General features: G+C 36.1%; 2 protein-coding genes across 5 annotated transcripts in view; one reads left to right on the top strand and one right to left on the bottom strand.

The window, feature by feature from the left end:
- LOC145694448 (DNA oxidative demethylase ALKBH2-like) overlaps positions 1 to 17,376 on the top strand; it is an 859,325-nt gene that overhangs the window by 73,234 nt on the left and 768,715 nt on the right. For both annotated transcript variants that reach the window (XM_081770692.1, XM_081770693.1), the window contains exon 2: positions 14,422 to 14,446. The gene's annotated coding sequence lies outside the window, so the exon portion shown is untranslated. The remainder of the gene's footprint in view (positions 1 to 14,421; positions 14,447 to 17,376) is intronic.
- Positions 1 to 17,376, bottom strand: part of LOC145694447 (uncharacterized) — a 228,262-nt gene that overhangs the window by 86,821 nt on the left and 124,065 nt on the right. For all 3 annotated transcript variants that reach the window (XM_081770688.1, XM_081770691.1, XM_081770689.1), the window contains exons 2-3: positions 14,123 to 14,170; positions 12,242 to 12,433 (exon numbers count right to left, since the gene is read on the bottom strand). In XM_081770688.1, the coding sequence (XP_081626814.1) occupies positions 12,242 to 12,433; positions 14,123 to 14,170 (240 nt within the window). The remainder of the gene's footprint in view (positions 1 to 12,241; positions 12,434 to 14,122; positions 14,171 to 17,376) is intronic.

The raw sequence follows: 17,376 nt of genomic DNA, 5'->3' as shown, positions 1-17,376 counted from the left end.
TATGGTGATAAATGTTGAATTTAGATATGGTTAATTTCAACCACTTCTGGATTGAATATAGAGTTAAGAGAAGAAATACATGCGGGTAAGTCGTCAGATCGGTGGGAGAACGTCTTATTCGTGAATGAAAGTAAAATTCAGGTGTTTGGTTCAGACGTTCTCCCACTAGTATGCCGACATGTTCTCGCGGAATTAAGTCTTTCCTTCTATTGACTTTATTTTGGTACGGTTTCTTACTTGGTACCCTACCATGAAACACGGAATGTCTCAACACTCTGCGGACTGTTTCTGCGATAAAGTTCTTGCCTAACTCGGAGTTTATTGATGCTGCAATACTTACAGCACTTAGCCTGCTGTTGCTCGTAGTTTTGCGAAGAATTGCACGTTCGTCACTATATGACAATTTGCTGAACTGTCCAATTTGTAGTATGGATTCTATTCCATCTTCATTTTTATACCTCCTGGCAATGTCTCCAACAGTACTCTTGGGGATGCGTAATATTTCAGCCATCTCAGTGTATTTACTCCCTTTCGCATGTATTTACTCCCTTTTGCAATTACCACTATTCGAAACTTGTATTTTTACCTTTTCTACCCATATTCACTACAGTCCATGTAACCTGTTTGATTCACAACGTTCAGTGCTGCTTATGCACCTCTGTCATGTCCTCTCTTCTGCTGCCATCTGCAGTACATGTCTTGTCAACATATCACCCACTCTACATAGTACAGAAATGAGGAATCACCGTTGGTGTTATCGAAACCGAATATTAATGGGAGGTATTTTTGGTCCATTGTCTGTTTCACATCTTGTTACCAAGCATTGATTACCATTTTGTCAGTTTTTTCTTTCAACGTTCAACATGTATCCACGTATCTTTTGCCTTACAAATTATATTTACTTGACCGTTTATTAACCAAATCCAATTTGCTTTTGGCAATTCCTAATAAAAACCGAATATTAATTTGATCGACTAATATATATATATATATATATATATATATATATATATATATATATATATATATATATATTAGCTTTTCGCATAGAAAAAGTACCACCTAGGGCGATCAAATTTTGCAAATAGATAGATCTTAACCAAAGCAAATTACATACGAAGTTCGTTTTTTATTATTTTGCTCGGGGGTCGGGTTTCTCGCGGTTTCTAAAAATTATTCGTCTCTATGCAACCAGAATTACGTCGTGGTTGTACGGGCCTACATAACAGCGCAGGCTAAATATCCGAGCTATGAAATACGGACAGTTTTTTCTTTTCGTTTTTCTTTTTAAAAAAAAATATCCAGTTTCTGAATTAAGACCGGGAACGACGCGTGCTTACAGCTAGTTGAGAATAAAGGTTAAGACATTCAGTGCTTACTATGAAGAAGATTAATTATACATAACCATCCCTGATACGATTGACATTTTTTCGTTCTTCCCATTTGATCTTTTTGATGGGTATAAAGCCAAAATTTCTCCGCTTTTGTATGCAGAGTGGGTGGTCTCCATTTCGTACACTTTGATTGTAATATTTATGTGCAACTGAAAGCCGACAGTTTTCGGGTTAACGGATTTTAACTTATGACCCTTGACGCTTGATGGCTATCAAGAAGCAATGAACGTTGTCTACTTCTTGGACAAAATGGAAAGGAATATAGCAAATGATCTAAACAGTGATTTGTTTATGTGTCAGCACACCCTCTGTACAAGGTCGTAAAATGCAATATGCATGTCAAGTCTTTGGTGGGAAGCGAGTCTAATGATTCTTATGTTGCGGCATTCTAGTGGTCTTACCATGTAAGACGGGATTAATTCTTCAGTGACTTAGCAGCTTCTACGCACTTCTGTTCCGTGTATTATGTTGGCAGTGCTGCAAACTGTAGTCATAATGAACCATTGTAATGCCCTGAACATACAAGATGCCATTGGAATCTTGTATATTCATTTGACTGAATCAGGAAATAAATATACTTGACAATTGATTTTCAAAATGGGCAAATTACTTGAAGTATAAAAAAGAATTTGAAATATTATGCAAGATTACCTCATTTGTGAAGATTGTATATTTCTGTTTACAGGAAATTAGACTGCCTTACAGACATAGGTCCGAAAAAAAAAAAAACCTAAATTCTCTCGAAATTCCTTTAGGCCTGGATCGTTTTTCTTCCATTTGTGGAAATTGAACGATATTATTGCAGTTCGTTATAGATAAATAAAATAGCTACAATACAGAGATTACAATGAATTTAAGCCGTAAATAGATCCATTATATTTTTATCTAAAACTTTTTAAAAAGCAACGGAAATGTGAGAAATATCATAACTACAAATAGACTACAATGATTAACTCTTTTAAGATCTAGTACTATATATGTATAGGCACTAAAATAATGTCTTCATTATTCGATTAAAAAAGAACCAACAAAGGTTTCTACTTCTGCTTTTTTAAGTCTATGGGCATTGTAGAACACGTTACGTATGGTTTCACGCCTTTTTGCGTCGAGACGTAGGGGGTGATGACATCATAACTATAAAAAATATTTTTGTTAGGCCTATTTTTATTATTTTTTGGCGGGCTTACTTTTGCACCTAGAAGATTGAAATTTTACACAAACATTCAGTCCACCGAGTAGTATTTACCAGAGTTTTTCAGATCTCTGCATAAAGACAGGAGAGTCCAGAGGGGCAAAAATGTAAAGAAAAGATATATTTACTAAGAAATCGTTCTTAACGGTGACACACGTACTGTTACCCATTTACCATTTGTAATATTTAACATTGCAAACCATTCAACAGCGGTTCCCTTGTAATATTTCCAAAATACACTTTTACATTTTCAATTTCCTTATCACGAGGAAAACATAATTTGCATTAATATTGTAAGTGACTCTTTCTGTCAAGTGCTCACCTTAAGTTAATATCTTTTCTTGTATTGATTGAGTGAGTGGGGTTGGGGTTAATGTGAGACGCCAGAACGCGGCTATTTATTCTATCGGGAACCTTCATGTTGAGAACATCATCATAACTGTGTAATTAACCTTCTTTATGCAACAGATATATAAGAGTGTAAGATTATATGTATAATTTAGCGAAATTTCGCAGATGTATCCTTTCTAGATTTTATGCTTTACGTAGAAAAGCAATTGGTACGACTGCCCAGTTGTATAGCAAGGAGTTCCTCGCTCTATCCCTGGCCATGTAAGCTTCTGGTCTGTGTTCTCGTCTCTTGGAGACGATAAGTATCTTTAAAAAAAAAAAATTGAGACGCAACTAGAAATTTAACGAGATCCGTGGGCAACATTAATTCAAGATCTCAAGCCCTGTTTTTTAGTGTCACATGATTCATAGTATAAAAATTATAAATGGATAGTATGGTTGTACGAACGTAATGAAGAGTATTTATCAACGTTCAAAGATACACAAGTCTTTACACAATATAGTCCAATAATAAATATGGTTTAGATTAGTGCTGTCGAAATCGGTTTTTGAAAAAAACGAAAACCGTTTTTTTGAAAAAGTGAAATTTCACAAAACCGAAATAATTTTGAAAACCGTATTTGAGGTTTCGGTTTTGAAAATCGCATTTGCGGTTTCGGTTTTGAAAACCGCTTTTGCGGTTTCGGTTTTCAGAAAACCGTTTTTTTTGAAAAACCTAAAACCGCAAATTTCACAAAAATTCGACAGCACTAGTTTAGATGTTCTATCACACCCTTCGTGGACCTCTCTTTACAGGAAAGAATTCTAATAACTTCTTGATGAAATTAACGAAAAATCAGAGCATATTTTTTTTATAATAAATTTACAAAACAAATCAGGAAAAGGGCCAATCCGGTTTGCCATAAGGACAAGACTGTGTCACGTGATCAGGTCAAAAATCACGTTGCGTGCTAAATTGAGTCTGGAGATTTCAAATCTAGATGTGAGATATTTCAAGCACGTAACCTCTACGTGGGGCGCCCTGGCTAATTCGAAGGAAATGCATATACTTTATCTTTATAATTGATCTTACTTAAACAACTTGACTTTTGACAATGCTAGATTACTATCCATATTCACTTTACGTGTTACACTTCGTTTTTAAGCTCTTTATTATGTATTTGAATAAGCTTTCATTTAGCCATCTCCTTATTATAGTTTTTGAGAAATGTGGAAGAATTATTATTTTTTCATTGATTGTCCATTGACCTCAATATTCATGTTTCGTGATTTTTTTTATTGTGTTCCATCCATTTTAGGACAATTTGTTTTTGGAATATAGAATTTACATAGTCTGTTCTATATTTAAGCTGAATTTCAGCTATGTCCCTCTTTCGGTTTTTGAAATACGTAGAGGAATTATTTGTTTTACATTGACATTAATGCTAATATTTTGTGTTTTTTTTTCTTTTTTAACTATGTTCCATTTAGTTTGGGACAAATTGCTTTTGGAATATAGAATCTACATAGTCTTGTCTACATTTGAGCTGAATTTCTGCCATTTTTACCAAAGTCTGTTCACATCATTGCAGCCGAATAGGCCCTTTCTAAACGAGACTTTAAAAAAAAAAAAAATCGTGGGCAGCGCTACTTTTAATGAACAGTGCCGTAGCCGTTGATCCAGTTCGTCTCATTTTGCCATTCTACCAATATTGTTCTTTCATAAACATCGTTTTCTTTCACGTAAATGGCATAACAATGGGTCAAAATGGCGTAATGCCTAAGTGACATTTTTGTTTTGTTTTAATACTAGTTTTTATTAAAGAGTCCTAATTCTTTAGGACTAAATCAGAATTACATATGGTTTCGTCAATCATCCTATCTTGAACCAAATAACGAAAAGCATGTGTAAAAGTCATTTATCTACCCGAAAGATCATTATAAATTCTGCTTATTACCTCTTTCTTCCGACATCTTCATTCATCGTACTGTCTATTTACCTGTAACTCCTGTTGTGATAATATTGAAGGTTGACCCATTCACTGAAATTATGTATACATCACGTGGCTGCAAAGCAGCATCATTTTGCTTATAACCGGTAAATTGGCAACCTTGGTTTGATAGTTCCATGATTTCTCATTCGTGATTGTTGCTAGCCATCTCCCGAGTAGCGACATTCTTGGACCCCTGGAGTTTGGAGGACGACCTCAAGGTCAAGTGAGGGGTCAACCGTGGTGTCGATGTAACGGTGCTATTACGAGACAATGAACTTGCTTTATCGCCACACGATGGTTTAACATGTTCACTTTCATCTTCAGTGAAGTGAATGCCATGTGATTTCTTTGAGATTTTTCCTTGATACGGAAAAATTGATGTGTTTACTTGTCTTCGTACTGTACAATAACAAGAAAATCGTGACATTTCAGGGAAGTAATATTAACGGAGACAAAATTTCTCACGGAAATCTTTAGTATCATAACATCAATTAACGATCATGTCTTTGCCCGAAGTTTGAATTATCCAGTTTATTGCGGTTCCGGTTGGTTACCGTTGGCTTAATGCCGAAGATTATAAGAAGTAAGGATATTGTCCTCTAGTTCTGGGAATTACCCTGATAAAAATGACAAGATTTAGTCAAAGATTTACAATTTGAATGGTTCTCTAAAATATTATGCATCAAAAAATATAAATGTTTAGTATTGGAATCTAACACCAAAGATCTTTATAAACTGAATTCTTAACACATTGTTCCGTCAGAACCGTCCCAGTACGAAAAATGAAATTAAAATATTAAAGTAATTTCCCACGATGATACCATCTAGGCTAGAAGAGGCAGATGATACCGGAAAGCAAGGGATTATGAAAGAATGTTGGTGAAATGAAATGAAATCATTCAGTTTTACGTTCCACGGTTATGTTATGTAGGCTAAAGGAGACGGTAAAGATGAGAAATGAATGAAGAAGGTGGGAGGAAACGGAAAAGTCTCGAGGAAACCCACGCACACGGTGTTTTTCCACCACAAAGCCCACTTGACACGAACTGGGATCGAACTAGGAACCCCACGCACCAGAGGTAAACGCTGTAGTACTGAATCAGCACGGCTTCAGAATTGGTGGAATGAGAATGTGGAAGAAAAGATGAAAACCTCGAGAAATACACGTACACTATGTTGTAAACCTCAGGGTCATATGGACTGGAATCGAACCGGGGACTCTTCTCACTAGAGGTAAGCGTTCTACCACTGACCCACCGTGCTCCTTGCGGCACATTTCGAGCACGAAACACATTTCCGTTCTTTGGTCCAAGGGCTTCTAAATCGAATGAGCTCAAAATAGCCCTGAATTGCAGATATATATTACTCTTAGAAATTCTGGTTTGAGAGTCGTATTATTCTTCGAGGTAATAAAATTCCCCGAAAAAATTGTGTATTTAAATTTCCAGACGAATTTGGTCTTCGAAATGGTATTGACTTATGGAGATTTCTGCTGGACATCAGTATCAGTACTTTCCTCTTCTGCCTTAGCCTTTTGGTGGCTTATAGTTTGCCACGGTATTTACATTGCGGATTTAGCAGATCTCGTTATCGTGAAGATTGACATATACCTCATTAACACCTAAGCAGTGGCGGATCTAGGAGGTAAAAACTGGGGGGCAGCCAGTACCCAGACTATGATAGGTATATATAAACTTTCAAAAATATATAAATAATAGCTTAAATTATTTTGTCACTGAAAAACTGGGAGGCCTAGGTCCCCCGGCCCTGGTCTAGATCCGCCAGTGCACCTAAGGGTTTCCAAGGAACGCTATTTTCGATTCCCTGTGAATGAGTGGAAAGTGTTCTTTCCTTCAGGACGAAAGAGGTCTCATATAGCTTCGTTGCTGAAAAAGAACTTCAAGCTCCAAACAAACGAACACAAAATATCTCTAATTTCACGAAAGCCTCATAAATTGACATAATTACATTTTCTTCTAACGCAATTCGCAATATACTTACGACATAATATATGGATAAAAATTTTGGCTATCACAAGAATAAGGAAAATTACAAAATGTCAATAGTAGTAATAGTTCATATGTTAACTTACGAAACTCAAAGCTGATCTGATATAGCCCTAACGCTAACTTTAGTTTGTTCTAATATATTCTAAAGCGTTTATAACACTTGGATACATTTCAAATGCAGGGGGCGCGGTGGCTCAGCGTTCACCTGCTGTGCTTGGGGTCCCTGGTTCGATCTCAGCTCGCGCCGTGTGGACTTTGTGGTGGACAAACACCATGCTCATGGGTTTTCTCGGTGTTCTCCCGTTTCCTCCCACTTTATTCATTCCACCGTTTCATTCATTTCTCATTATCACCATCTCCTTTAGCCTAACCGGCATAACCATGGGACGTAAAACTTAAAGATTAACATTTCTAAATGCACTTTTCATACTAATTTAAGGATATTAGATCAAATTATTCTGTTTTGAGACACCATTTTATGGGGTCAAGAGAAAAACGACCTTCAAGTTGGGCTTTTTGAATTGCCACTTATGAGAGTGGTAAAATTCCTCATGCTTGGATACATTTCTCATTGCGCTTTTCATACTAATTTTAGGACGCTGTTTCCGATGGGAATATTTTTCAACATTATTTGTCCATAGAATCATGAGAAAAATGACCTCAAAATTGAGCTCTCTGATCTTAAATGGTTTCTGATTAACGATCATTTTACTAAATCCTCTTTCACTTGAAACAACAATCAGGGTAATGACAATTCTGAGTGCAATAGAAAGTTCAAAAAGCACAAATTGTATTTTCAATGTGTATATTTCATTGAGAAGAAATGAAAGGCCTTTATATTCTGTTGGCTTAGTCAGGTCCGGAAGAGTAGCTGCACGCACTGTCTTATTATCTTGATTTTTTCTTTGACAAGATTGTTACTCACATGATCAGAATTCGTTTTAACTAATTTCTTGGTTGAATCGCTATCATCCAAAGAGTTTATTCTGAAAATGGCATCAAAATTTGCACAAATATTTTTCACATCTTCATATTGGAAGTCCATCTGAGATGCGATCTTGTGCACGATTATACCAAAAACTGTTATAAATTGTTCTTCCTCAATTTCTTGTGAAAGTGTTTCAGATGCTGCACCCCAACCACATTCAGATTCATCGAATAAATCCTTCCTTTTGCTTTCCATATATTTTGAAAAGATTTGTTAGAAGATTTCCAATATTAGAAGATTTGTTAGCTCTACATAAGTAATTGGATCATATACCTCTTACATCCTTATCAGGGGACGCGGTGACTTAGTGGTAGAGCGTTCACCTCCGTGCATGGGGTCCCTGGTTCGATCCCAGCTCGCGCCGAGTGGACTTTGTGGTGGACAAACACCGTGCTCGTGTTTTTTTCGGACTTCTCCCGTTTCCTCCGACTTTCTTCATTCCACCATTTCATACATTTCTCATCATCACCGTCTCCTTTAGTCTAACCGCCATATGCGTGGGACGTAAAACTGAAAGATTATATTTTTTAATATCCTTATCTATGGTAACCTTAAGAGCTGTAACAGTGTTCATTCCAGTGTCCATTTATATAGTCTAAAATTCCTCTTCAAACACTCAAGAAAATCACTGATTGAAACTTGGAAAAATAATTAATCAGCCTGTTTACTCCTGCTATTCCACCATGAAACAGACTGCATTGGCCTCGTGTATTTTGTAAAACTTTCATTACTTCTGACAGTTTTTTTTCTGTTATGGGCTTCACTGCCTCAATTCATGCACACACTATCTTGTTGCAGGAAGGCTATGAAGAGATCGCGTACCAGTGTTTCTTATAACCTTGAAAATAGCCAAGTAACAATAAAAAGTCACTAAAATATTGTATTATCAATGGACTTTTTTCTTGTTACCAAAGTGTGTTTAAAAGGTCGTTAAATTATTATATTTAAATCTAGTTTTGTTTTTATTTAGTCTCTAGAAAAGTTATGAAAAATGAAAAGAAAGGATAAATTTATTACGCCTCCCTCCCAAAGATATGGGTCCTCGACATTTGTCAGGGTTGTCCCACATCCGTTATAGGTGGTCCTGATGATATGCCTAAATTCAACATTGGCTATACATTCAAACACACAAACTGTGCGTCATATTAATTTGGAAACGCATTTGGTGGGACAACACTATTCACGAACTAACAAATCGCAACTCTTAAAAAATGTAATAAATTTAGAAAACATGAGCCATGGCAACACTTGAAAATTGCCAGTTGGAATCTTAATGCATGCGGTGAAAATTAGGAGTGTTGCCAATTTGAAAGATCAAATAATGGACGTTTGGTGCACATTAGAAGCAGTCTTAAATTCATACTGGTTAACTATAGAATAAAAATAAGCATACCATTGGCTTTTTGGGAAAATTTGCTATTAAAATGAGATGTCAGATGCTATGGTTTTCATTTTTCAAACTTCACTTTAATTCAAAATGGCGGATTTCAAGATGGCTGCCGTCAAGGATACCCTTACCGTATCACTTCCCTCTAGGCATAATATGTATTACCGAAGTTTTTATCCACTTATTATCATTAATACGCAGGTTAGGAGCGAAGGTAAGGAACCGCACTTAGTAAGTGAACAATTAAATGCCTGTATCTTTTCCCCAAATGGGCGTATCTCAAAATTAGCCTAGTTGTCATTTTCGCTGTTAGCTCAATAGGAGAAAAAATAGTTACATATCAATGAAGACAGGAAGGCGTTCCGTGTGTTGGATTTTCTGAATTTAAAGCAAATGGATGCATCTGTAAGCGAAAGAAAATCTACCGGTCTCCAGTAAACGAGGCAGTTCTAGAGCCTATGAGAGAGAGTTTCGTATGAAGTCCACACAAATTTGCCATCGCAACCAGCAGGAAATTAGTCATTCCGGAACCAACTGTGTGGAAGATTTTACACAAGAGTTTGCGATTCTATCTTTACCGTTTGCAATTGTTGCAGGCCCTAAACCGGATGACAGAGCCAAGAGACAGTCTTTCTGCGAAGACATGAAAAAAATAAAAATGGAAACTGATGGTTTCACAGAATTAATAATGTTCACTGGTGAAGACAACGTAAGCAAACGTAATGTCAGGATCTGGAGGCTGAAAGAACCTAGAAATTATGTAGAACATGTACGCAATTCCTCTAAGGTGATTTTTTTTCTATCAGACATGAATAGGTGTATGGGCTTTCTTCTTCGACGAGGATATAATCACAGGGAGTCGTACTTCCAAATATTACATACATAGCTTTTCCCGCTGTTGGAAGAGGATATTCCGTTCTTTATTGATCAGCATGATGGAGCAGCACGCTATTCCCACTCAGTAGTGAGACGTGAACTGAATAGGCGACTACCAAACAGATGGATTAGGGGTACTGGTAAAGATGATAGTGAATGATTGTGGTGGCCTCGACATTCTCCCGACCTAACACCTTGCGATACTTTTCATTGGGGTTTTGTCATACAACATATATATCGGCTGCATTTGCTAACTGCCATCCAAGATCTTAGTGTTCGCATCATAGAGGTCATTGCTTTAGTACCTCGTCCATTGTCACAATATGTATCGCAAGAAATAGATTACAGGCTAGATGTGGGTCGTGGAACAAAGAGAGCTCATGGTGAGCACATGTGGTTTCCGCTTGTATCCTTTTCACATGTCCATAGGTGCAGTGGGTCGTGGGTCAAGATTTGTGAGTTTGTTGTGGGTCAATAGGATGTGACCCACTCTCACCCATCTAACGACTCTGCTTAGTGCATTGTAGACAGCATCTTCTGAACACTTGTGAATTTGTCTACGTTTTACTTTCAGGGTCTCCATTTTTCTTTCTTTTTCATGTTTCCATTTACTTACCTGAGATGAGTATATCTAAGTGAATAAGGAACTTCAGAAATTTTTGGATATTGGTATTTGTAATAAAATTGTAATAATACCAATAGGACTTACTACTTGACTTTGAATACAGTCGAATTTTATTATGTTTTTCTTTCCGTTGGCCTATTTTACCTTCATTTGAGACTTTCAAATTTCATCCTATTTTCCACTGAAAAGTATCTGTAATTCAACCAGGAAATAATTATATATGATAATTAAATTGAAATTCATCGTATGACTACGGCCGCTACGTCTCTGGCTCTGACAGTTCTGCACGTGGACAAAACGTTGCCAATTTGCCCTTTATATATTATTTTCTTTGCCTTCGGTTCTGAAGAACTAGCCATTGTCACCAATTAATAACAATACTTCTTAACAGCACACCCAAACACACAAAAAGAAAAGAAAAAAAGTTGCAATAACCAAACACGATCTCAATGCAGTTTTCACTCAAATATGCACAAACAAAAGGAAGAATACGAAACGGCAACAACGTCTGGTTTCCATGCCAGCGCGGTGACAGCTCGGCCACTTATTGGTCCTTATGGGGGTGTGTCAATGTAGTATCAACCCTCGCTTTCTTATTCGCATAGCTGTCAGAGCCAGAGATACAGCGGCCGTACTATACCATTTTATATTGTAAAGATGAGAGCCATCGGTATTGTAAAAGAACAGAGGGGTGCTTGAGCGATTGACCGTAGGAATTCCAACTCCGATTAGTGATAATTTCACAACCTTGTTTTATTACAGGTGTAAACTCTTTAGTCAGTGGAGAAGGTTATGTGGATCATGGGTCAGAGTTGATCAGGATCGGTTTTGGTGGGTGGTAGATCAGACTGGGTCATGGTAGGTTAGAGTGGGTCACGGTGGGTGGTGGGTCAATGGGTCATGGGTAAAGTTTTGATTGACCCACGTCATCTCTGCACGTGTCTGAGTGTTGTTAAGTAAGATTTGTTCAGGTTTTTAATCGGGAAAATAATTATTATTCCCCATATAAATCAATCGGCTATATAAAAAAGAAAAGATGGCGTGTATACCCTACATCGTTGAGAGGTTAAACATCACCCTGAGTGCGGGAGTTGTTATTCGAATCTTCTAAGTCCATCAATAGATTTTTCCGATTTTCAAGGTATTGGCATTATGTGAAAACGAAGTAATTTAAAATATTAAAGATGTAATTAAAAATAAGTTGATTTCTGTAGGCAGTTATACACGTGCAGTTTCTTATGTGAAAATATTTTCCACGTGAATTCATTGAATTTTCTTATCTTCTGATATAAAAAAAAGAAAGAAAACCTAGTTAATTGGCCAAATTAAAACCGTTTGCAATTTTTCTTTTATTTATATTTTTATTTTTTAATTGAGTTCAGCTTTTGCTTCACGGTGTGTGCGTGTTATTTAATTTCGTGATATGTTGTTGTAAAAGGTACTTACCACATATTAATTCTGGACAACATGATTTCCGCCTGTGGACAATGATGCATCCTGACGGAGGTGGAACGGGGAGGTCTTGGCAGACCCGTAGGTAACAAACGAGGGACCCCTTGCGACAGCGACAGTGGAGGCATCTCTCTTCCGTTTCTACTATCTCGCCTTCGGAGTAGAACTTCCCCTCGTAGTGGCAACCTAAAATTCATAAACCAAATGGTAATTAATTAATTAATATTGGAATTGCGCACGAGTTGAGACAAAACAATTTTCATGATAATACAGAACTCTTCCAATAGAATCAGATACATTTATCGAGACGAGACAGTCCTACCTTTTGTCTCGTATGCACTCCTTCCTAAAAGATCCAATATATTTCAATCAAAAATTTTCTTGTAGGTCTTATATCTGGAGAACTACATATAATGTAGCCAAACCCAAACTATCTCTAAACTCAGTATGATGTGCTTATTCCGTAGAAAATACGAAAACTCGATTTAGGGGCCCTTCAAAAATGTTGTGGCCCCTGATCCAAAAATTAATTATTGGCCAAGATCTTTTGATTTTTTTTAAAAATTATTCCTATAATTCTGATTTACTAGAGGATTGCGTGAAAAATGCGTTTCTATAGTGGGTCGGACAGAGATAACATTTTTTGGTTAAAAGAATGCGAAGAGTATATAAGTAAGGATTAGGATTTCAGGTACATTATCAATAACTATAGTCAAATGCTATATATGGAGCAGTAGATTATATGGTTCGGAAACTTGCACTTTACGAAAGTTAAGAGAGGAAATATTTCGAGAGCTTCAAAATATGGTGTTGAGGAAGATGGAGATTATAAAATGGACGGAGAGAGTAACAAATGAAGGTTTTTAAAACGGGCAGGAGAGAAGTGTCCGTCTTAGGAAGGACAATTGGATTGCAAACATCTTGCGAAGAAATTTCCACCTTTATAATGTCATAGACGAGAAAGATGGAAAGAAAGCGAGGAGTAGGAAGAATAACACAACTGATGAATTATTTGAAGAAGGAAAGAAAATATTGAGATTTAAAGGAGGAAATTGAAAATCGAGAAATTCCAGACCTTAACCAATATATATAGTGGCGGATCCTGGATATGATCAAGGGCTAAACCATAGTTTTTGCCGCTTTATCCAGTGTAAAGCAGGATTGAAGCCCGTTTTATCCAGATACCCGGGTCACATGCCTTGTGGTGGCTCGGTAACCCCCAGGGGGAGATAGGGTTTTGGGAGCAGCGTTTGAACACGCTTAACTCTTGTCTATCCTGTGCTAAAAGCTGGCAACGGTTATTTAGTTGTCGGTGCGAACCAGGATAACAACCTACCAGCGGAGGTGAGGCTCTAGCTATCCTCCGAAATGGGCGACTAACTCGTGCCATTGGATCTGGGAGAGTACGTGTGACCCCATCACGTCCTCAGTGGTCACGTTATCCAGGATAGAATTGCCGGCAAGACGAGACGAGACAGAATTTTTGTTACGAGATACAGTATATGTACTATATACAGCATAACTCTTCCAATATGTACTTTCCGAGACGAATCAGCATCAACTCTTGTCTTGTAGGCACCCTTATGCTATCGCAGTAGCTATGCTTGGCTTAGGTAGATCAATTAAAACCTGCCTTCGCATGACTAAATTAGTAAAACTTAACGCATACTCATAAAGAAAGGCATCCTTCATTTGATTTTGATTTTACATATAACTTAGGAAGCAACGATCATCGTACTATAAACTAATAACATGTTTGTATAGAAAGTGAAGGTCTACCACTATGCCAAGTTTCATTCAGAACGGATGAGTTCGTATAAATTCAAATAAAAAACTAAATATTTAAAAAACTAGATTTCGTTATTTCATACATACCTTGTGGTGTGAAATCCAGTTCTGTGTCATCAAGAGTTGATATGGAATCTGAAAAGAAAAGTTAAAAGATTTATTCAAATTGTGTGAATGCATTTTTGTATTACATTCTTTGTAATTACGTATTTGTTAAAACATCACAGAAATATTTCATTAAGATCTAGTATACATTTAAAATTTAATGAACGGGAGTTGAAGTAATACTTTCTGTTATAATCTAATATTAGCACGTTAAGCATATTTCTGTTTAGATATTGGTCATTATTTTAAAAATCTGATATATTTTTACTTTTATATTTCAGAATATAGAAGTTTCGTGGTGAATTGGTAAGTACCTTCTTTTAGATCTATTTCTTAATTCAAAATATTTTAAAGAATTTGCCCATTCTTCATCCGTTAACAGATGAGGCTCATGGCAGATATTTTAAAACACAACACGACCCTCAGACCTCTGGTACAGCACATACATTGACGTGAGTTCAAATTCAGTGGAGTTGACATTTTTTTCCTAAATCGATCACCTTCACTCCTCAAAACGAGATTCACCCCATTTCATGAAATCGTGAAGCAATGAAAAGAGTTAAACGTAAACAAAGTAGTCTAGTTAAAATAAAGTTTTCCAAACACATTGCTCCATCCTACATTACATTTTAAACTCACTTCCTCCATGGCCTATGGAACCAAAAGGTTCAAAGTTGCATTCACAAAAGCTCTCCATTGATTTCTGTCCCTAGCCAACTGGATCCAGTTTCTACTTTCTATTTCTGTTTCTACGAGATCTATCTTAATTTTGTACTATCTACACCTAGATCTAGTCTTTTTCCAATTGGATTTCAAGTTAAAATTTTGAGAGCGTTCCTTTTTTTTTTTTTTTCCATCGGCTGCATGACCTGCCCACCTTCTAAACTTGATGACTCTGACAGTGTTCGGTAGACGCAGGCACGTAAGCAAGGGGTGGGTCCGGGGGGTAAGAGGAGAAACCCGTCTCCAAATATGATGTTTTCAATCTCAAGTGAAGGATTTTTTTTTTTTTTTTAATCGGACGAGTCATTTAGGCTGTACACTCTTTATGCACCCAGTGTTAAATGAAAATGCAACTTTACCATTTACCGGGATCCACAACATAAGTAAATGAAGTTACAATCTTTTACGCTAACGTGTCGATGGCCAGCCCCCATTTCAAACATGCTCCCATTCACCATACTGTTACAAAATTTATGCACCTCCCGGTAAATGGCAACGTTGCTTTTTAATTTAACATTGGACGCATAAAGAGTGCACAGCCTAAACGACTCGTCCAATGTAACCCTTTATTTGGCACTGTTGCTTACAAGCAACATCGCATTCTGTTGCGTTATCCGCAATAATTATAACTTCAGTGATCATTTAATTGGCATTATTGCTTTCATACAATATTCATATATGGGTCATTCCATGTCAAATCACCGAGAGCACTGTGCTTCAATGTCTCAGATTCTCTTCAAATTTTTTTCATACATTAACACCAATGAAATTATACTAAATTAATTTTTTCCCGATTTTTTGGATGGGAAATAGGCCGGGGAGAATTTTTTGAAAAATGTGAAATTTGCTTTAATTTCACTTTTTGGCACTCAGCATCATGGAACAAAATTACCATAACTTCCTTATTTTAGAAGTTATTGGACTCATCCAAGTGTCGAATGAAAGCTTAATTTTTACTCTTTGAGTAGATCTTAAGTAATCTTGCAAAAGGTTACACTGTCAAACATTAATGGGCATACAAAGAAAATTTTAGGGTTTTTACAAATTGTGCCATTGCTCAAAAGTTACAACTATGAAACTTTTGAAAGTTTTTTTGTACATTCATCTTAACACGTACATGGTATGGTTAAAAAAATAAAGAGGGTGTTTTTTTGTATTTTTGTAATTATAATTTTAAGTTTTGTTACAAATTGTGTCATTGCTCGTAAGTTACAACTATGAAACTTTTGAAACTTTTTAATAGAATCATCTTAGTACATATATAATATGGTTAAAAAATGAAAAGGGTGTTTTTGTTATTTTTTAATTATTATTATTTGGCGGGGTTATTTTACATGTACATGCAAATATACAGTTTTAAGTTTTGTTACAAATTGTGTCATTGCTCGTAAGTTAGAACTATGAAACTTTTGAAACTTTTTTTAATAGAATTATCTTAGCACATGCAGTATTAACTGCGATATAGGCCTGGTACGTTCTTATTGAATCACCCGATATATATGCGACGTACAACTTCTAATAGTAATATCATAATACAACATTGTTCGTAATTACAAATGAATTGTGTTACAATTCAATACCTACTTGTTGTTTACACTTGCTCTCTCTCGTTTTCCTCTTCAACCGTGTTCACAACAAATTCTCTTAACATTTACTAGCCAACAGCTGGAAGAAATTAAGTAGAGAAAAAGTGGAAACAGAAATGTGGACACTAAAGCCGATTCAGGTTTAATTTGCTGGTTAATCTATCTGAAAAAGTTTTAATTTCGTGTCTTTTTGAGTCCAGAATGTACGTACTCTATTATTCCCTTTATGTTTCATCAGTTTAATAGTTTTATTGCGTCCTTGTATCTTGAGAGAGAAAAAAAGAAGAAAGCTCAGTTATGGAGTCCAATCTTAAAAATCTAATCATCGCGTTTCTTGCTAAGTTTTCAGGATATCATAATAAAGGATGTGCTTCTAAATTCAAAAATTAATAAATGTTCTATATCGTAATGTCAACTCATTCGTGATTCATTCTCTCTGAAACTGAAGCAGGAAATAAGATAATAATATTTATATAGATAATATAATAAGAGTGAGTATAGTCGGTTATCCCATGAGAAATCAAAATTGAATCCGTGACCTACAAATTCTTATCTGCAAAGGACTTTTTATATTCTGCTCATCATTGGAATTTCTACTCACATATATTACTAAATACATGAGAATTTCGTCAGTATAAGTTTCTCTTCATATACATACGCACACACACCGAAAACCATTTGTAGAAATAAAATCTGTGAAGACGAGTCAACTATACAGAATGATCTGGAAATGGCGTTGATAAAACGTAAGAAAGAAGTTGGTCTATATAGATTAAAGTATATTTGAAAATATAACGTCTAACTTCGTGACACTTTTTAATTCTACTGGTATAATTTGTAATGAATAACTGCTTTTGAAGTGAAGGTAAGCTGGACATTAATGCATTCCCATGTGATTCATTTTAAATTTTTTGTAATGCATACAGT

This window comes from Thermobia domestica, chromosome 9 (genome assembly GCF_964235325.1).
Source record: "Thermobia domestica chromosome 9, izTheDome1.hap1.1, whole genome shotgun sequence".
Lineage (NCBI taxonomy): Eukaryota > Metazoa > Arthropoda > Insecta > Zygentoma > Lepismatidae > Thermobia > Thermobia domestica.
The sequence above is the reverse complement of the archived record's forward strand: the minus strand, read 5'-3'. Positions and strand labels throughout refer to the sequence as shown.